Source organism: Danio rerio, chromosome 22, assembly GCF_049306965.1.
Source record: "Danio rerio strain Tuebingen ecotype United States chromosome 22, GRCz12tu, whole genome shotgun sequence".
In the NCBI taxonomy this organism is placed as follows: domain Eukaryota; kingdom Metazoa; phylum Chordata; class Actinopteri; order Cypriniformes; family Danionidae; genus Danio; species Danio rerio.
In genome coordinates, this window is record NC_133197.1 from 22,869,273 (window position 1) to 22,891,511 (window position 22,239).

The 22,239-nt window shown below is 32.7% G+C and overlaps 1 protein-coding gene across 47 annotated transcripts in view; it reads right to left on the reverse strand.

Annotated features, from left to right (window-relative positions):
* ptprc (protein tyrosine phosphatase receptor type C) overlaps positions 1 to 22,239 on the reverse strand; it is an 82,883-nt gene that overhangs the window by 54,889 nt on the left and 5,755 nt on the right. For 4 of the 47 annotated variants that reach the window (XM_073937861.1, XM_073937860.1, XM_073937855.1 and 1 more), the window contains exons 3-6: positions 11,103 to 11,156; positions 9,971 to 9,994; positions 9,378 to 9,440; positions 8,856 to 8,972 (exon numbers count right to left, since the gene is read on the reverse strand). In XM_073937861.1, coding sequence (XP_073793962.1) covers positions 8,856 to 8,972; positions 9,378 to 9,440; positions 9,971 to 9,994; positions 11,103 to 11,156 — 258 coding nt within the window. Of the gene's footprint in view, positions 1 to 107; positions 183 to 540; positions 628 to 727; positions 812 to 1,661; positions 1,734 to 2,696; positions 2,760 to 4,050; positions 4,138 to 8,855; positions 8,973 to 9,377; positions 9,441 to 9,970; positions 9,995 to 11,102; positions 11,157 to 12,127; positions 12,182 to 15,616; positions 15,653 to 16,476; positions 16,528 to 16,903; positions 16,979 to 19,786; positions 19,847 to 22,239 lie in introns of all 47 variants that reach the window. The other 43 variants (XM_073937868.1, XM_073937867.1, XM_073937857.1 and 40 more) reach the window with 22 other exon arrangements.

Below are 22,239 nucleotides of genomic sequence, written 5' to 3' on the forward strand. Positions count from 1 at the left end.
CTTTATATAATAAAGGAATAAAGCAAATGTTGTTCTTGTTAATTACTTTTATATAATCCAGAAAGGCATTTTTAAAAAGAAACCAAAAAACTTAAATACACCGTTACCTGTACTGTTTTGTTGTTGCTTACTGTTGAATAAAATGGTTTTAAGCCAATCTAGTATGGTATTGAAAATCCCCCCTGAAAAATTGTCAAATGTGAGGCAAAATCATTCTATATATGTAAATGATTACTTGATCAAATAAATGTTTGTTGTTTTTTTCTTGTAAATTTATACTTGTACAGTACTTATCATCTCTAATATCTGTACAGGGACTGTAAAAAAAAATTAGCGATGTCTGTACAGGGACATCCCTAAATTCCCTTTATCTCAAATCTGTGGGCCCTTTTCTTAATTCTTGGCCATAAAACAGTGTAGACGAAATTGATGTGCTTGTCTGGTTATTTTCAGTACTACTGTATCCCCTAAATCTAGTACAATCTAGTGTGGGATATAAAAAAAAAAAAACTGAAAAGTAAATATTTAAAACACTGTTACCTGAAGTGTCGGAGTTGCTTGGTTGTTGTGAGGTGAGTGCAGTTGTGGTTGGTGTGTTTGCCTGGTTATTTCTCTCAGTATTACACACTGAATGATAATAATTATTAGATTAAATCAAATGTTGCTTTTATAAATGTTTTTTACACAAATAAAAAAAGCTGGAATACAATGTTAAACACACTGTTACCTGAAGTGTTGGTGGTGTTTTGTTGCGAGGTGCATGAAGGTGAGGTTGGTGGGTTTGCCTTGTTATTATTTTCAGAATTATTACCTAGATGGATAATTGAATCAAGTAAAGTGTTTCGTAAATATGTAAACACAGTTCAGTATGGAATAACATGGTGGCTCGACATAATACAAGATATATATTAGCAAACTAAAACTCTGGGTCTGATGTTGTTGTTGCATGGCAGTGCGTGAAGGTAAGCCTGTTGGTTTTGTGTCATTTCAGCCTGATCTCACAAGAAAACGTAAGTATTTTACATTTTGCCAGTTTAGTGGATAATTCAGGCGAGTTCAGTCGTACAAAATGGTACGATTTTAAAAAGGAGGCGTGGCACCTGACCCCACCCCTAACCCCAACCGTCATTGGGGGATGAGCAAATCGTACTAAATTGTACGAATTAGATCGTACGAATTCATACGAATTAGCCACTAAATGAAAAAGTTACGAATTGCCGTGAGATTGTGTTGGTCATTTATATCTTTAGTAAAACTTATAGTGGTTGTTATAATAAACTATATTTTTTCTGTATAAATACACTGACACTAAAGAAGTTGGACAACACATGGTGACTAAAATTAGCACCAAAAAAGGGACCATTATATTGTTACAATAAACTGCAGAATTTTACATTTATATATTTGCACTTTACAGGGTCCGAAATTAAGGCTTTCCCTTACCAGATTTTTTAAAACCTCCACGAGCCATTTTTATAATTACCTATTGCCAAACAACTCAAATTGATTGCTACAAATTAAACTATTATCTATATCAACAAGTGTTTAAAAGATATATAGTATACAAAAGTACATATTTACAGGTTAATTATCATGAATCAAACTATTTTGTGAATCAACTGTAATCATTTGTAGAGAGAGCTTAAATGGTGTGACTTTACCCGTGCTGGTGGTGGTGACTATGGGTGTGGGTGAGGTGGAGTGCATGAGGCTGGAAGGTTCTGATGCTTTCACTAGGTAACAATAGAAGAGTTAAAACTAGCTAACCAGGCCACAGATCACCTGAATAGATGACACTGCGCCATGTTAGATGGTCAGGAATTGTTTGTACAGAGAGCACAAAATGGTGGAGTAAGCTTGAGGTGGTGAGTGTGGAAAGATTGAAAGTGGATGCATGCAGTACAGGGGTTGAAGGTAAGGTTGTGCCAGCCTCTTGGTGTTGGTGATAGAACAGTTTAGAAAATGACTGACAAGTATATTACTGCACTTTTCAGAATTATTACTCCAGGCTTAAGCCTGATTTATACTTCTGCATGATACATTTCCCAAGTAAAATGATTGCACTGGTCACATTTAAAGCAAAGTCAACAACTGCTAAATTGTTAATATATTTCTCTTCCTCATATTGTTTCATAAAGTCTCTGCAGGAAAGTAAAAGCAGTTCTCAGATTGGTTGATTCTCCGAGGGCTGGTTTTCAATATATCAATAAGTTATATATGTTATATATTTATATAATATTTTTCATGTAATTTCTAATGTAATTTTTATTCATTTATTTTTTTATTAAATATTACATTAACATTATTCATACAATATTTTACTAATTGCACAAAAGCGCCATTAAAAAAATATATATTACCTGCACCCCAACAAAATAAAAGGTAATCAATAAATCAATTAGTTTAAAGTAAAAATCAATCATTCCATCTGTCAATCAATCAATAACACAGTCATCAATCAATTAACCCATTAATCTATTATTCAATCAATCAATCAGTCTGTCAATCAGTACATCAAAAAGTACATCAATCGATTAAACTATCAAGCCATCATTCAGTCAATCAATAATGAAAGCAAGAGAGAAATGTTGTGTTTTTAGCTTGATATGATGGTAAGATGGAGGTCAGAGTGTGAGAGTGAGTGTGTGAAAGACTAGCAGTGCAGGAGTGTGAGTGTGTTGATGTTGTGGAGTCACCTTTATCTGGGATGCTTTCTACAGGTGTTTTGGATGGGATGGGATTGGCGTTTGGCTCAGTGACTGTAAAGATGGATTGACACTATGAAATATCTAAGCATATGAAGCTTTCAGCAGACATGTACTCAACACCACAAATCCAGTGTTGGGGAATAGCTAATCTCAGCTGTTATCTTTGCTACATTAAGTAGCTTTTTCAGTAGCTAGTTACTTTTTCCAGCAAGTACTTTAACAGCTACATTACATTTAGTGAAGCTGCAATGGTCTGAAGCAACACAGCATCGTCTTTCAAGATTACACACTACAATACTGCATTACAGCCATCTGTTGCTAATTATCACACATCTCATATTTTTACATTATTTGATAAATAACATTTTTAAGTTACACCAATTGTAAATCAATTCATAAAGTGTTTCAACAGTTGTCAGTCTAAAGTAAGAATGTGGTGTGAAGGCTTCAATAATATTTCTATTTGTTATTTATTTATTAAATTTTTATTTTTTATTTTTTGAGAAAATGCTAACATATGATAAATCTGACTGAATTGTTTTATTAGTGCAAAGGAACATTTGTTGCAGTTTTGTGTATGTGCAACGAACTATTTGTAACAAAAAATTAAGCTTCGTAGCTTAAGTGTAATAGCTACCTTTAGGAACTTAGCTTAGCTAAGGAAGCTGGACAAAACATGGTGACTAAATATAGCACCAAAAAATTACTATTATTGTTACTTTAAACTGCATAATCACAGCAATATATATTTATGAACCCTTTACATTGGTCCGAAATTAAAGGTTTCCTTAACAAATTATATTAACCTTCACAATAATCACCTGTTGACTTTCATGCAAAACACTTCAAACTGATTGCTACCAATGTGACATTCTGCACCACTGGTCAAAACCCCTGATGCAAAAAAAATGATGCAAACCTTTCAACATGGCCAACACTGTTGTGATCATTTATACTTTTACTCATTATCCCTAATTTATGTGCAGGGACCATTGATTCCCTTTATATCACATCTGTTAGCCATTTTCTTAATTTTGGCCACAAACAATAGCATAGTAGCTGATAACAGCATAAAAAACACAGGTAAACAGTTTATAAACACCTGAAAAATAAAAGATTAATGCACTTTGTGTTTTGTTGTAGCATAGGGATGGATGGAGGTGAGATTGATTTGCTTTTCTGGTGTTTAGTGCTATCCCCTAAATGATAACGGTTATTAGAATTAATTTAAATGTTTTTTCTTATCAATACTTTTATACAATCTAGTGTGGAATATAAAACAAACTTATATAGTAAGTATAATAAGTAAAGTAAATAAATATAATAAGCAAAACACTGTTACCTGAAGTGATGATGGTGTTTTGTTGATGCGAGGTGAGTGGAGGTGAGATTGATGTGTTTTTCTCCTGAGTATGTGGAGAAATATTACCTAAATCAAAATAGATTATTGAATCAATATAATGTTTTTTTTTTATATGTACACATGCTTTTACACAACAACTTGACATAATAGCAGATTTTACTTTCTTTAAATGTAAATCTATTATAACAACAGAAACTATACGCTCAAGATATAGCAAAATAAAACTCACAAATTGATACATTAATAAAATACATGAAATATGGTGTTAAATACACTGTTTTTTATTAAATATAAATATGCTGACACCAAGGAACCTGGACAATACATGGTGACTAAAATTTGCACCAAAAAATACTATTATTATTATACTATTATAATCTGCAGAAGTTTAGCAATATTTATATATTTTCACTTAGCAGGGTCTGGAATTAAGGTTTTCTACCTTTTCTAGGTTTTTTACCTCCATAAGGGTTAATTTTATAATTACCTGTTGTCTTTTATGCCAAACACTCAAATTGATTGCTACCAATTAAAACTGTTAAAATATCATGCAGTTATCTATATCAACAAGTGTTTAAAATAGGATATATAGTATAAAAAAACACATTTTATTAGTTTAAATTCTGACCCTGATATTTACAGTTGAAGTCAGAATTATTGTAATGATTGTAAATGATTACTTGATCAAATAAAATGTTTTTATTTTTTTTCTTCTAAGTTTATACTTGTACTCATCATCCCTAATGACATTTATATTCCATTTATATAAAACCTGTTGGCCCTTTTCTCTTTCTGTCTTGGCCATAAAAAACGGTAGAGGTGAGATTGATGTGTTTGCAAGGTTATTTTTAGTACTATCCCCTAAATGATTATAGTTATTACAATTAATTTAGATGTTGTATTTATAAATAATTTTATACAATCTAGTATGGGATAAAAAAGCTAAGTATATTAATAAAATACTGTTACCTGAAGTGGATGGACAATACATGGTGACTAAAAATAGTGCCATATAATAATTGACTGTTATTGTTACTATAAACTGCTTCAGTTCAGCAATTTTTATATATTTACACTTCACAGAGTCTGAAATTAAGTTTTTTTCCTATACTGTACCTCATGTATACTGTAAGAATACATTTTCATTATTCAGTAATCCAGGCATTGCTTAATGAACTTTCAATCAACTCAAATCTTATTTTTCTGTTTCCTTTTCTTACTTTCTCATATATAAATGTAAAAAATATCAAAGGTTTCTCTAACACAAGAAATCACACAGTAACTGAATCAAGGTCATTTTAGACCCATTTTGTGCATTAGAAGGGCTTTGCATCGCTTGTGCATCAAAGAATTATTATATACTGCATTAGCCATGACAAAAGATAGAAATCATTTGTACAGAGAGCTCAAATGGTGTGACTTTATCCATGCTGGTGGTGGTGACTGTGGGTGTAGTTGCATTGGAGTGCAAGTCTGTTAGGTGTGCTGGTTTCTTTTACTAGTAAACAATAGAAGAGTTAAAACTGGCTGATCAGTCCACAGATCACCAGGGGTGTGTTTCCCAAAATCATTGTTAGCCAACTAAGGTCGCAATTTCCTTCGTTACAAACATAGTTTTTTGCATAGCATAGTTTCCCAAATCTGTTGCTCCAACGAACATTCGCAAACTGCATCGCAATCTTGAGCACTCGCAACCATACCTCTGGAGCTTTAGTTAGAAACATAGTTCCTGGTTGTGTTCTATTCCAACTTATCCCCCCAATGCCCTATTCATTTAGAACATTTTAACATTCAAAGTTGGAATAATTAAAAATAAAAAAGCATTAAGGTCATCTCTCTTAGGTGTAATTTGCTTTCAAACTATTTTTACAGTTCAGTTTTGACTGTTCAATTCTTGATGTTTACAAGTGTGCTCCCTTCGCAGTGCACTTTAAAAACATTGATGTCATTTTGAACACAGCCTCATGGCGAAAGCTATAGGTGACCTATTATTTAAAAGTGGAATTTATGTTACCTCTCTAAAGCTTGTGAAAACAAAAAGCATACGTTAATTCTTTTCATAGTGGGTTATTTATTAAGTATCTGTACTTTATATGCCTGCTGGTTAGAACTTTTAGCAGTGGTTTACATGTGTCAAATTGTAAAAGTAGACTTTAAAAAAAAAAAAAAAAAAAAAACAATTACCTTTCATTCATTCATTCATTCATTTCCTTGTCAGCTAAGTCCCTTTATTAATCTGGGGTCGCCACAGCGGAATGAACCGTCAACTTATACAGCACATTTTTACGCAGCAAATGCCCATCCAGCCGCAACCCATCTCTGGGAACTCATTCCACACACACTCATACCCCCACTCATTCACACACACTCATAAACTACGGACAATTTAGCCTACCCAATTCACCTATACCGCATGTCTTTGGACTGTGGAGGAAACCCACGCGAATGCAGAGAGAACATGCAAACACAAAAACGCCAACTGAGCCGAGGATCGAACCAGCGACCCAGCGGCCTTCTTGCTGTAAGGCAACAGCACTACTGCGCCACTGCTTTGCCTAATATTCTTTTAAAAACGTAATAATAATAATAATCATCATTATCATAAACATTAAAGTATGATTTTTTTCATTTCTAATAAATAATAAATTCCTTCATTCATTCATTCATTCATTTTCTTTTCGGCTTAGTCCCTTTATTAATCCGGGGTCACCACAGCGGAATAAACCGCCAACTTATCCAGCACATTTTTACGCAGCGGATGCCCTTCCAGCCACAAGCCATGTCTGGAAAATAAATAATAAATATTACATTTCATTTTATAATAAATAGCCTCATTATTCATTTATTTATATGATTTATATGATATTAGAATACGTGTTAGCTTGTAAGTGATACGTTTTAGAATAGAATCTGTGATGTTCAATTTCTCAATAATATTTGTAAAGGAAACACAGGCACTATGTACCATTTAGTTTGCAAAAAGAAATGATGGGTTTTTCTCTAAAGAAGTAGTTGCTCTGCCCAGTTTAAAGCAACTTTGTGGTGGTTTTACGATAAAACTAACGTGGTTCAAGTGATGGATCTGCGACAAAGAAATTATGCTTTTTGGGAAACACTTGTCACTTATAGTTCTTTTCCCAAACGATAAATTGTACTATGATAGTTCAGCCGCGAGTTACGTCGTTGTTTGGGAAACACACCCCTGAACAGCTGACACTGTGCCATGTTAGATAGGCAGGTATTGTTTGTACAGAGGCTACAAATAGTTATCTTGTACCCGTGGTGATGGTGGTGGATGGGAGTAAGCTTGAGGTGGTGAGTGTGGAGGGACTGAGAGTGGATGCAGGGAGTACAGTGATTGAAGGTAGAGGGGTGCCAGCCTCTTAGTTTTAATATGTTGGTAGTTGGTGATAAAAGAGTTTAGAAAATGACTGACAAGGATTCTGCAAGATACATTTCCAGAGTAACATGAATGTCCACTGGTCACATTCAATGCAACCTCAACATTTGCTAAATTGTTAATACGTTTCCCCTCCTCATATTTTTCCATGAAGTCTCTGCAGGAAAGTAAAGAGAGTTCCTAGATCAGTGGTAGAGTGGACAAGAGGGCTGGTTTTCAACCCATTACCTGTTTGGCTTATTGGATCAGGTTTAATTTTACTTTACAAATTTACACCATTGATTGATCCTGTGGCCTGTTTAAGAATGCTGTGGATGTGCACTTATCCCAAATATCTACTTCAAGCTTAAATAAGGTGGCACCTTCTCATCCTGAATCAGCAATCATGCAACAGACCAATGCAGAAGACACTGATTAAATTAAATTAAGGCACACTTTTTTTGTTATTCTGGATTTCTTTATTTTACTTTTGCGCAAAACCCCTACCATGTGCTAAATCTGACTTAATTGTTTTATTACCGCAATGCAACATTTGCACAAATATTACATTAGCCTTATTAAATGTTACAAATGGCACAAAACACCACTGCCTGCATGTCAACAAATAAAACATATAGGAGATGAAATAAACAAATCCTCAGAAAAAATTTAAAATGAAATATCAAAGTGAAGACAGCTGTTGCCTGAAGGGTTTGCTATAGGGTTTCAATCATGTCTGTATTTCAATCATTCAATTAATCAGTCAATCAATCTATCATCCAGGCAATCATTGATCAATAAATAATCAATCAAATTATTAATCAGTCAGTCCGTCCATTAATTCATCAATAAGTCAGTTATTGTTCAAACAATCATTCAATCTAGTGATCCATCATTCATTCATTTATTTATTCATTTATTCAACAAACCAATCAGTCAGTCAGTCAGTCAATCAGTCAATCAGTCAAGAAAAAAGTGTGAATAAAAACTATTGTTCTTGCAGCATGACATGATGGGAAGATGGAGGTCAGAGTAGGAGAGTGAGTGTGAAAAACTAGCAGTGCAGGAGTGTGTGTGTGTGTTGATGTTGTGGAGTCACCTTTACCGGAGGTACGTTTGGCAGCTGTTTTGGATGTGGTAAGATTGGTGTTTGACTGAGGGTTTGACATCACAATGAAATATCTAACCATATAATGTTTTTCACAGACACAAACTCAACAGGACAAATCCAGTGTTGGGGAGTAGCTAATCTCAGTTACTATTTTTGCTACATTTTCAGTAGCTTGACAGAAGTTCGGCCACTTATGGTACAATGTAACTTTTTCGGATGAAATACTGCATCAGTATAAAGCATGAAAGATAGGCAGGATTGTTTGTACTAAGAGAACAAATGGTGTGGTTTTACCTGTAGGGGTTTTGGTGAGTGGAAGTGAGCTTGGGTTGGTGAGTGTGGAGAGATTGGGAGAGGGTGTTTTGAGATCAGCGGATGAAGGTAAGGTGGTGCCACTTGAAGCCTCTTGGTCTTGTTGAGTTGGAAGATCATGATAAATGAGTTTAAAAATGACTGACAATGATATTACTTCACTGCAAACAAATTTAGCATGCTGTATTGCTTCATGCAAATAAATGCACTGGTATACATTACAGCAGAGGAAAGACTTAAGGCCAATTTAAACTGTATGATAAATTTCCAGAGTAACATGAAAACACTGGTCACAATTAAAGCAAAGTCAACAACTGCTAAATTCTTAATACGTTTTACTTCCTCATAATGTTTCATAAAGACATTACCATCCGTAGTGAAAGCAAGAGAAAAATGTTGTGTTTGTAGCTTGACATGATGGTAAGATGGAGGTCAGAGTGTGAGAGTGAGTGTGTGGAAGACTAGCAGTACAGGAGTGTGAGTGTGTTGATGTTGTGGAGTCACCTTTATATGAGGAGCTTTCGGCAGATGTTTTGGGTGTGGTGGGAGTGGCGTTTGACTCTTTGACTGTAATGATGGATTGACACCATGAAATATCTATGCATATGAAGCTTTCCACAGACACATACTCAACGGGACAAATCCAGTGTTGGGGAGTAGCTAATCTCAGCTGTTATCTTTGCTACATTTTTCAGTAGCTTGACTAAAGCTCAGCCACTTATGATACAATCTAACTTTCCCAGTAACTAGTTACTTTTTCCAGCAAGTAGTTAAGTAGTTTAACAGCTACAGTACATTTAGTCTTACAAGATTGCACACAGCAATACTGTATTACAGCCATCTGTTGCTAATTATCACCCATCTCATGGTTTTACATGATTTATTTATTAGTTTATTACTGTTATCTACTTTTAGGTATTAACTTATAGTGTTGTAGTAGAAGTGTAGTATGACAGTAGCTTAGCTACTTGTCCCCACACGTAGCTTGTTAGCTTGGACAGTAGCTTATCAAGTTACAGTTTCAAAGTAGCTTCCCCAACACTGTACAAATAATATATCGCAGTAAAACTGTATAACAGAAAGTATGTGACACTTACCTGATGCTGCATTTGTTGTTTCACCTGGGGGCAGTGTAAGATAATACATTATTAATTACCTTCATCTAAATTTAATGCTTCTTTTTTTGTTTGTTTTTTAATTTTTAATTTTAATTTTATTTTTTTTTAACAGAGGGATATCTAGAGCAATACGCGGCATATATTCAACAATGTGCTGAAAACATTCATCAGAGATTTTAGTTCATTTTCGACCTGATAGTATCACACTGCTGCAGATTTGTCATCTTCTCATCTATAATGTAAAGCTCCTGTCCACTAAAGTCTTAGTGGTTTATTAAATTGAACATGTGAACATGCCGTCAAACCCATCTGTGATAATTTGCCCATGTCAAATGCGTTTTATTATATCAAATTGTGACTCTACCATCCGAATTTCACAGCAGAAATCGAGATTCATCAGACCAAGAAACCAATCTCATTCAGTCAAATGTAAATCATCATGCTTTTCCAGATAAGTTTGCTGTAGTGACCAAATCTCTTCAAATGACAAGTACAAAAGGAGATCAGCGCTCAATAATTTATTAACTGAATCCCAAAAGTAAAGAAAACCTTTTTCAGTCTTTTACTGTTCGTCTTGTTGAGCCTGTGTGAACTGTAGTGGTCACTTCTTCCTTTGTTTCAGTGAATAAAACAGACTTGACAGCACTTTATTTAACACAAACCACAGCCTTGCTGAGTATCATGATCACTAATTCATGACCACATATCTAGATCAACTGGTATCTTGAACATGACAGTATGTTCACTGCACTAAAAAGGCCCCGACAGTCACCAAATCTCTATCAAATCGGAGAATTAGATCATGGATGTTAAGTCAGCAATTCTGCTGCATTTATGCATTTCTGTCATGTCAGTATAGACTGAAATCTCCGAGGGGTGTTTTCAGCAGCTTGTTGAATCTATGCCACAAAAATAAAGGCAGATCTGAAAGCAAAATGATCCAACCTGCCACTAGCAAGATCTACCCAAGTAAGTGACTAGTGTGATCTATACACGCACACACTACATTCAGATGTGTGGAGAATGGATGTCAGAGAGAGTAAGAGATCTGTGATTTAGCATGAGGGAATAATGATAGGATGCAGGAATGTTAGTCTGATGTCAGCTTTACCTGTTGTGGGGGTAGTTGTGTGTGTGTCTGCTGAATTGACAGAAGTTGTTGAGCCTGAAATATAAAGGTTAATTAAAAGGTCTGTAAAAGCAATTTTATGGCAGAATTGCTTTATGCAACTGAATAATTTGATTGAACTCTTTATTGAAATTAACAGCACAAACAGAAATGAGTGCATGATGCGATGCTATACTTACCCACATTTATATATACTTCAGAAATATCAAAATTAATGTAAAACAATCAATAATAATAATAAAAACAAACATTTGATGACTGGCACTACTATTATCTACAATGACACCATGTTTATCTTCTCGCTAGAACTTATAGCCACAACAATTAAGATGAAATACACTCTTAAAAAAGTATTCATATTAAGTGTTGAGTCAGACACTGATTGATTTTCTGGGTAATTCATATTCACAACGAGGAAATTTTAATTCAAAACACAGAACGTTCCCTCAACATTAGTTTTTTATTGTTGTTGTTGGTGTTGTTTTGTTCATTTTAGCATTCTAGGAATGATCTATCAATCTTGTGTATTATAAACACAAGTAACCTTCCCAGACTGTTTATAAATATATACACATAACAAACTTAAAACGTTTTACAACCCAAACACTAAACAGAGTGTTCCCTACAGGTGATTTTTAAATTCTGTCATCCATTCAATAACGATAGGATAAACTATAGAGGTCAAGAGAACGTTGTAGGAACATTAAAATAACATTACAATAAGGTTTAAAGAACAATGGAAGTTAATGGTACATTAGCATATCCTCTAATAAACAAAAAACTTTCGCAGCTAACCAAAAACCTTAATATAAAAATTAAGAATGCTCTGAAAACCAGATAGTTTCCGGAATGTTGTGGAAAGGGTGACATGAGCATGAGAGATAGTGATGGAGAGCTCGAAGTGCAGTATAAAGAGAGAGGTTGAAGGTCAGAGGTCATGAGTGAGACTGATGATGTCATGTGGAAGAGTGTGTGTCTGCTTTGGTGATGCGTGTTGTCATGGTTACCTGAAGGTTTAGATGTGGTGATAATAGAAGTTTGTGTGGGTGAGGTACTGAAACCTATTGACATTAAACAAGTTAATTTACAGAAACTAGTACACTGCATATTTGGTAGAATTTACATTTTTATCTACTGGACCAGTTTATATACTATGTATATTATTTATACACAAACGCAAACACACACACACACACACACACACACACATACACACACACACACACACACACAAACACACACACACACACACACACACACACACACAAACACAAACACACACACACACACAGACAGACAGACAGTGATGAGCAAGATCAACAATTAAGCATTAGCAAATAGTGAATTCATAATCTGTTATGCATTAACTCTACATTAAAAGATGTTAGTAAGCAGTTTTTTTAACTGCAGATGCAAATGTTCTATACTGTTGACTTATAAGCAAATGTATAACGTGCTTAATTATTGTGTTTTCATACTTTGTTAATGATTATTTTTTCATTACGAAATTAAGTATTGCAACATTTACAAACCAGTGATTTGAGAGAAGTTGCTAGTTCAGGCATTAATAGTTACTTTGCATGTTAAGGAATGCTCTATTAACTCAACTTCATCCAGTTTTGTGACCTAATCTAGTGAGGTCTATTTATGCTTTGTAAGTCCCTTATAAATGACAATCGAAGGCTCAGTTACAATCTAAACATGGAAAAAAGAAAATAAATTACTGTATTCACTTCTATTTATTCAAAGATACAATTATAAAATGAATAATACATCTTTGCAATCTTAACTAAAATAAAATTACTGTGTAGTTTACAATTTTGCTAAATAACATTGAAATGTTGTATCATATTATATTGTAAATTATTATATTGTTGTTTTATCCTATTTTATGCTTAAACTTTACAGTAATTTTACTTTTTAGATAAGATTGCAAAGATGTAGTGTTCATTTGATACTAAGCCTTTAATTGTCGTTTATTAAGGATTTATAGAGCATAAATTGTCCTCACTTTAGATTATGCCATAAAAATAGATAAAGTTGAGTTAATAAAGCATTTATTAACATACAAATTATCTATTACTATATGCCTGAATAGTAAAATATAAATGTTAATTTGAATAGTTTATTAATCGTTTACTAACTCAGTCTGTATGATCCTAAACCCACCAACTACTCTTAAATACAAAGGATTTGTAAATAATGCGATAATTAATTCAGTCATGTAAAATTAATCAATATTAAAGTATGAAAGTACAATTATTAATCACATTATACATGTGCTTGAAAAGTCAAGAATAGAGCAGTATATCTGCCATTATAAACTGCCTGCTAACATCTGTTAATGTAGAGTTAATACTTAACAAATAATTAACTGACAATTTGCTAATGCTTGATAAATTATTCATAATGTGTTGTTATTTAAAGTGTTTCCAAATTTGCCAACAGTACAATTTATGCCAGACTCACATTATGCAACTGATTTATTCATTTGAATAGTTTATATTGGAGTCAACAGTGCAGACTGCCTATTTAGTTTTGTTTAAAAAAAAGTGTAAACAGATCAAAGCATCTCTAAATTTAAGAACTTGCCATGTTTTAAATATATTTCACTGTATTATCTTTATTCACTCTATTAACTTTTAATTCTGTACTAGTCACTGAATCCTACAGAGGATGACGTTACCTGCTTTTGTTGCCTTTTTAGAAAGAGTAAATGTGGAAGTGGGGCTTGAGGGGAAAGCAGGGAATTAGAGATAAATTAAGAGAATAACCTTAAACACACTAAAATTACAAATTATATAAACGCTAAATTGTATGGTTTGAAACATTTACTCTTTTCAGTGATTTTCTATTTAAAAAATAGAAAAATAGATTGAATTGCAAATGTTTGCAATAACAGGTCTTGAACAGTGCTAAAGCTAAACCTTGTCTTAAAAATGACAAAATGTGCCAAAATCATATTAGACAACTGAATTATCAACACAAACAGTTTGTGTCAAAAGGGTGACTAAATTTTTTTTGTTTTGTTTTGTTTTGTTTTGTTAAGGTAAAGGGGTATATCTAAAAACTTTCTATTTGTTATTACCTCTTACATCATCCTGCAAAGAGCACGAGTGTTAATGAGTGATAAGTGTGGGTGAGGGCTCTATCAATCAAGGGTAAATAAAGTTTTGTTTGGGTAATCCAAACTCATACAAAAGCTTAAAAGAGCTTCTTTACTATGCACTTCTTTTAGAAGGAAATGGCAAGATGAAATAGTTTGTTCATTTACCTACATACCTACCTACCTACCTACTGTATGTACCTACCTATAATAAAATTAAATAAGTTAAATAATAAAATTACTTCCCAAATTCTGGGACATCAGAGACTTATATAACATCTGGTAATCAACATTATATATATATACAGTTGAAGTCAGAATTAATAGCCCCCTTTGAATTTGTTTTTCTTTTTTAAATATTTCACAAATGATGTTTAACAGAGCAAGGATGTTTTCACAGCATATCTGATAATATTTTTTTCTTCTGGAGAAAGTCTTATTTGTTTTATTTCAGCTAGAATAAAAGCAGTTTTTAATTTTTTAAACACCATTTTAATAATAATTAGCCCCTTTAAGCTATATATTTTTCAATAGTTTACAGAACAAACCATTGTACAAAAACTTGCCTAATTACCCTATCCTCCCTATTTTTTACTCTCATCATGGCAAAGATAAAATAAATCAGTTATTAGAAATGAGTTATTAAAACTATTTTGTTTAGAAATGTGTGGGGAAAAAATCCTCTCCTTCAAACAGAAATTAAGGAAAAAAATAAACAGGGGGCTAATAATTCTGACTTTAACTGTATGTATGTATGTATGTATACAATGACTGTTATGAACACTTTTCAATTGCTTTGCGCATTTACTTTACAGTTATGTCTTTGACTACAACATTATTTTATTTTATTTTATTATTTTATTGCTAAATAAAATAATAATAATAATAATAATAATAATAATAACAATAATAATAATAATAATATGTTAAACAGTACTCAATTTAATTTGTTTAAATTCAACACATCTAAATTGTTTGCTACAATTTTGCAGAAATAATTTTTTCAGTGTACAATCACCTCATACATCTTTACTGGTCCCTCAATCTAAGAGAGTATGTCAAAAAATGATGACCTTAACCTGCTTTGTCTAGTACAATAAAATAACTATACATTAAAACTACAAATTTATACACCAAACGACCTCCTTAGCATGCACAGAAACCTCTTTTTAGAAAACAATTACTATAAAGAGTGTATTTGTCCTCTAGAACTCACAGTAGTGCAACAGGAGAACCATTTGGTTAAAACTCAAAAACATTATCAAGAGATTTTCATTTCTTGAAAAAATGCATTAACGATATCACAGATCTCTAAATTTAAACAGATTTTTTTTCACCTAATCACCTAATACATCTTTTCTGAGTCCCACAAAAACAGTGACAATTTTACCTGTTGTTTCTGCCTTAGTGGGTGTAGGTGTGGAGTCTGTGTTTAAAGCAACATGTGAGATCGTTTATGATAAAAGATAGGGCCTGTGATTAAAGCAGTGTTTCTCAATCTAGGTCCTCGTGCCCCATTGCGCTGCACATTTCAAATGTTTTCAAGTTAGATTTTTGTTCTAATTCAACAAGGATTACAAGGACTCCACAGGATATTCCACCATGATTTTAGTTTGAAGGGAGCAGATACATATAGGTGTCATTCAAATGGCATTTATAATGTATTTATTTATAGAGGTATATTAAGTTATATATGAAGAATTCAGATGCAAAAACCTCTAAGTGCCATCTGAAATTTTCTTCTAAAACTAGCATTTTTCTCAGGCTCCTGTGTCTTGATTCAGTAAATTCACTTTTATGGCAAAGAATAGTTTATTTTCATTGATTTCATTGACATGGAATAATGAAACAAAAACATAAGGGGCAGAGAAAAATACTCATTGTAGAAGAAAATTCTAGATGGCATTTAGAGGTTTTTGCATCTGAACTCTTTATATACATGTATATATTATGATTCCCAGGTAAAATGTTGAGTAAACTCATGAATGAAGTGAAATAATGGTTTCTCGTTCTCTGGTAGAACGCTGTGAAGAAGACAGGACTAGGGAGGAATGCACACTGCATAGGGATGTGCAACTCAGAACAAAGTTGATATAAAAGAGACATGCACAACATGCAGATCGGTAGGGCACGAGGAACGGGAGAGACTCACTGAAGAGAAATATTAAATATTTTAAATAGATTTTACTTTATAATCACCTCGTACATAATTACTAGTCATTATATACTACAAAAGAGGATGACCATTACCTGTTGTTTTTGTGGTTTCAGAAGAAATGAGTGTGTGTGAGGGGCTTGAGGCTAAAGGGAAAGGAGTTAATTGGAGATAAATCAATATGATAACTATAATCACAATAAATGTCTATAACTATAATCACACTACTTTCATGGTTTAAATTTGCTTATGGTTTCATATTATTTTTAACAAATATATAGAAAAATAGATTGGATAGAAAGTGTTAGCAATGACAGATCAAGTGTTGAAGCTTAAATGTTTCTTGAAAATGATGAGATCAAAATCACATCATGCATCTGAATTATTAAATGTAATTATTCATAGGAATCAACAACACAAAGTGCAAAAAGATCAAATGGATCTGCAGCTCTAAGAACTTTCTATTTACTGCATTATTACCTCTTACATCCTACTGCATCCTAAAAAGGGGACCGCCATTACCTTTTTCTATCACTGTCGCTTTATTTGTTGTCGTTGCTGTTGAGTTGTTTTCAACAGTGCGTGTGGATGAGGGGTCTATGTTTAAAGGGAAAGCAAAGGTCAGTTTAAATAATCCAAACTACAAACTAACACAAATGTTGAAAAAGTTTCTTTAGCCTGCACCAAAACATATTTTAAAAATCAATGCATGAATGAAATAGTACATGTGTGGGTCACACCTTACAGTAAGATTCATTAGTTAATGCATTTACTTACATGAACTGTGTATAAGCAATACTTGTACAGTAATTATTAATCATAGTTCAACATTTACTAATGCAATATTAACATCCAAAGTCATGCTTGTTAACATTAGTTTATGCACCGTGGGTTAACATAAACCAACAATGAACGACTGTATTTTATTAACTAACATGAACAAGTTCTGTGATGAATGTATTGTTCATTGTTAGTCGATGCATTACCTAACCTTAATACAACCTTATTGTAAAGTGTTACCCAACTGTGCTAAAATACTACGATAAAAATCCACTAAAAATAACTTCTTGCACAATGGATGCTAAAAAGGAATTAATGCTAAATGTATTTACTTTGATTCATTTACTTACCTGAAACCATAGCATGATTAATTAGTTTAGTTTTTAACTGGAAGCCAAAATGAATATGTTTCTTTTTAAATGCTGAAGAGCTCATGCTACACCTTTGGTAAGTGTATATAGGACATTCTATCAGAATCGTACATTTTCAATTATAAGAAATGCGACAGGGCCCTACTTAAGCTTGTCGTCCTTCAAAAAACCATACAAACACAAGCACAAAATCATAGAATTCAATAATAGAACACATGTTTGATCACTATCAGCTTCATTAAATGATGTCATAGCTTTAAACGTGTGTTGCACACATTTTGTGTTAAATTAAACGCAAATGTGACAGGACTGACAGAAACATGGGGACAATTTTAAATATATTTGCATTAAATTCTCAGTGTTTGTTCGAAGAATTGGTTTAAAATTTTAAGTTTTTCATCAATTGATGTGAATGATAACAACTTAAACTTGCTATTTCTGAAGTTTTTTTCTCTAAATAATGTACGTTTCTGGTAGTCCTGTTTACTATGGTAAAGACACATCCATTTTCATTTTTATTTTTCCCACATATCAGAAATGAGTCAGGGCTCATCAACAGCTTATTAGCATTTAAATGGAAACATAGAAAAACGGCATGTTTTTTCTTAAAAAACAAAACTGATTAATATCAGCATGACACAAATTAGAAATTAAACGTAAAACATTGAATAAAATTTAATTTAATAGAAATTACATAAATATGGGACTCCTGAGATTTATATTACACCTTGAAAACATTATTTCACAGTTTGTAATCAACCTTTTTTAGTATTCCTAAATATACAAACAATATGTCAAGGGGAAGAAAATAAATAAAACTATTCTGTAAATGTTTTGATGTTGTTAAATCAAATAAACTTTTAGTAATCTCAACTTATCAATCGTACTGACTTAAATATTACTTTGAAATGTATAAACTTACTAAAAAAAGTTAAAGTAACATGAACAACATTTGTACATTTTTTACAGCGTAGTAATTAATGTTTTGAAAATGCGTATAGGGGCTATAGAATCTATATTTTCTGCATAACAATGTTTCAGCATATAATGCTTATTCGTCAAGGTGGCAGCATAAAACACAAAGGTAATATATTTTTAAAAACAAAATAATTGAATCAGCCAAACTTGAAAAGACTTGAAAGGCTTTAATTCAAAGCAGTTACTGTACACAATCAAAAATATTATTTTTACTGTCAGAGCAGATCTGCTGGAAAAGCAAAATATTGATTTTGAAGACATTGAAACTTTTGATAATATGGTTCAGAGCATTGACATCTATGGAGGAATTACATTTTAATGATAAGTAATAGTGAAACAATCTGCTTATACTGAACCCTTCCACATTGCAAAATATGACAAAATGTGGATAATTTTATTCTTCTGTAAATGTTGTTAAAATATGAGGAGAGCTTCAAGTTTTTGCAGCATATACAGTTGAAGTCAGAATTATTAGCCCTCTTTGATTTTTTCTTTTATTTATTTATTTTTTTATATATATATTTCCCAAATGATGTTTAACAGAGCAAGGAATTTTTCGTAGTATGTCTGATAATATTTTTTCTTCTGGAGAAAGTCTTGACATAATAACTAGCCCCTTTAAGCTATATATTTTTTTGATAGTCTAGAGAACAAACCATCGTTATACAACAACTTGCCTAATTACCCTAACCTGCCTAGTTAACCTAATTAAGCTAGTTAAGCCTTTAAATGTCACTTTAAGCTGTATAGAAGTGTCTTGAAAAATATCAAGTCAAATATTGTTTACTGTCATCATGTCAAAGATAAAATAAATCAGTTATGAGAAATTCATTCATTTCATTTCATTCATGTTCTACCTACTGTGTCACTGCATCGCCCGTTATTAAAAAATGAGTTATTAAAAATAAGTTAAAGAAAATATTTATTATAAAACCAGGGGAGCTAATAATTCTGACTTCAACTGTGTATAGGTCCTGGTCAATTAAATATATGTACAAATATGTAATAGTACAAATATTAAACACAAACCTTGTATTTATTTGATGGTTAAAAGTTGTTTGTGGAACCATAAATGCCCATGCATTCGCAATTTTTATGATTATGTTTATTGATTCATTTGGTAATGTAGTGTTTAGGTAAATTTCAATCATAACACAAAATCATTATTTTTGCTGCTTGTTCAAACTACTCATTCAAACTGAGCTGATTCATCACAATTCTTGTGCTCTTTTGGGACAACTTAATTGTTTTATCCTAAAAAGAGGAACACCTTTACCTTTTGTTGTTGTAGTTGTTTCTTTTGAGTTGTTTTCATCAGTGCGTGTGGGTGAGGGGTCTATGTTTAAAGGGAAAGCAAAGATCAGTTGAAACGATCCAAACTACTAACTTATACAAATGTTTTTAAAAAGTTTATTTTGCCTGCACCAAAACATAATTTAGAAAATTAAAAAATACATTTAAATTAAATTTAAAACTGCAAAAACAAGTAAGTTAACGTAATCTGTTTGTTTTGGACAAGATGAAGAAATTGTGTGGAACCCTGCATTTTTTACCGTGTAATGTTGTAAAATCGATCCCCATTCACACAGACCTAAAAAACTGACCAAATAACACCACATTCTGCATGCAGGCCAGTAGATGGTGATGTTATACACAAGCAGATACAGTACTGTAATGCTAGCAATTTGTAACTTTTTTTAATTTTGTGGCTAATTTGTGTGGGTTTGTACAATCTCATTCATTCAATTTAGTAGGATTTGCTCATCCCTCGATGATGATTGGGTTTAGGAGCCATGCATCCTTTCAAAATCGTACGACTGAACTTGAAACATGAATTAAACTAATTTGACACAATGTAAAAGTCATTCCTAATGCGATCAGGCTTGTATTTCAACATCATAGTTGCTGACTGAAGTTTGAACACATAATACACTCACATGACATCACTACTTTCACATAGGGACAATAATAGCACTCGGGCAGCACAATATTGGAAAAATCTGACATTGCAGATAATAAACTAAACTGTTCTTTAGGTCTATTTGAAAATAATTGATAATTTCATATTGATTTTAATGATTTTGCATAACAAATATATTAAGTGTGTGTTAAAAAAGCTGTCACTGGGTATTTTTTGTACATTTTAGGCACTAATATGTACCTTAAAGCTACAATGCAGACCTGGGGTGTCCAAACTCGGTCCTGGAGGGCCGGTGTTCTGCTGACTTTAGCTCCAACTTGCTTCAACACACCTGCCAGGAAGCTTCTAGTAATCTAGTGAGAACTTGATTAACTGGTTCAGGTGTGTTTGATTAGGGTTAGAGCTAAACTCTCCAGGACACCGGCACTCCAGGACAGAGTTTGGACACCCCTGGCCTAAAGGATCTGAAATGATACTTTAAAAATAAACATAAGTACCTAAAGTGCCTACAGTATAGCTTAAATGTACATATTAGTGGCTACAAAGTACTTGTAAAATGTGACAGTAAAAGTTATTTTACAAAAGTATGTACATAAATTTACTTTCCCAGTAACTTTTTCCCAGTTTGTTTATGTTTTTTGACAATACTATGGTTACTTTTTAGTTTTTTTCTCATCAGTGATGTACTTTAGAGTTGATGAAAACATCTAATCGTGTTTAATACTCTTTATTAAATTACAGTACTTCATCATGTTATCACAATGGTGTTTAGTAGTTGTTTAATTGACACTGTGGGACTTCTACATATGTTTCTCTCTTGTGGAAAAAGCTTTGGCTCATTATAATGATGGTCTCATGACCAGGTGTTTATGGTTGTTTCAGTGTAACAAAGGGACAATGTATAGATGTTAGTACTTCAAAACACTGTGTATAATACTATAACTCTGAAATACGGTAGTTTATTGTACATTTTTTTTTTAAATAGGGTTTGTACTGTGTTTTTAACACAGTTGCCAAGTTATTTGACCATGAATTGTACAGATTTTATTTTGAAAAGGTTACTGACCCAGTGACAGCTCTTCTACCTTTATTTCTGACAGTGCATGCAGAGCTAAACACAACTGAGCAAAGATGAATAAAAAGTGCTTTATGGTATGTGGAAACTCTAATAGTTTTCAGGTAAATAAATTGAATAATCAAATGTAAAATAACAGTTCGTTGTATAAAATAAATAAAAAAAGGAGTTGACTTAACCATTTAACAATCATCGTAACCACCATCATTATTATTTTAATTGCTTATTACTATTATCAGAGTTGTGCCAATATATTATTCAAAAATAAAAAAATAATAATTCAAGGAGTGCACCTTAGAGGGTTAACTCAAAATTGTAAGGCAACTTGCTGCAGAGCTCTTTTGAGTTGACTAAACATTCATCCCAAGTACTGCACTTGACTTGATTTAAGTTGAGTAAACTCAAAAATGTCCTGAAGCTGGTTTGCTTTAATATTGTACGTTTTCACAGGGATTTAGGGTTTGTTACTGCTCAACTACAATCCCATATCAATGCTAAATCAATATGTTATGCAGCCCTTAATTCTTTCATCTTCAAAAAACCTCACACACACACACACACCGAAGGCTGGTTTTACACGCTCTAAAATTGTATGTGTGAAAAAGCGCCTTTAGTGCAAAATCATTCGGCTCTAAATAAACAAGAACAAGTTCCTTCACAATCGAAGATGTTAGTTTATTTTAGAAACAATTCAGCTATTGCAGTCCGCCACTCTCTCGGCTCGATTCTTGTA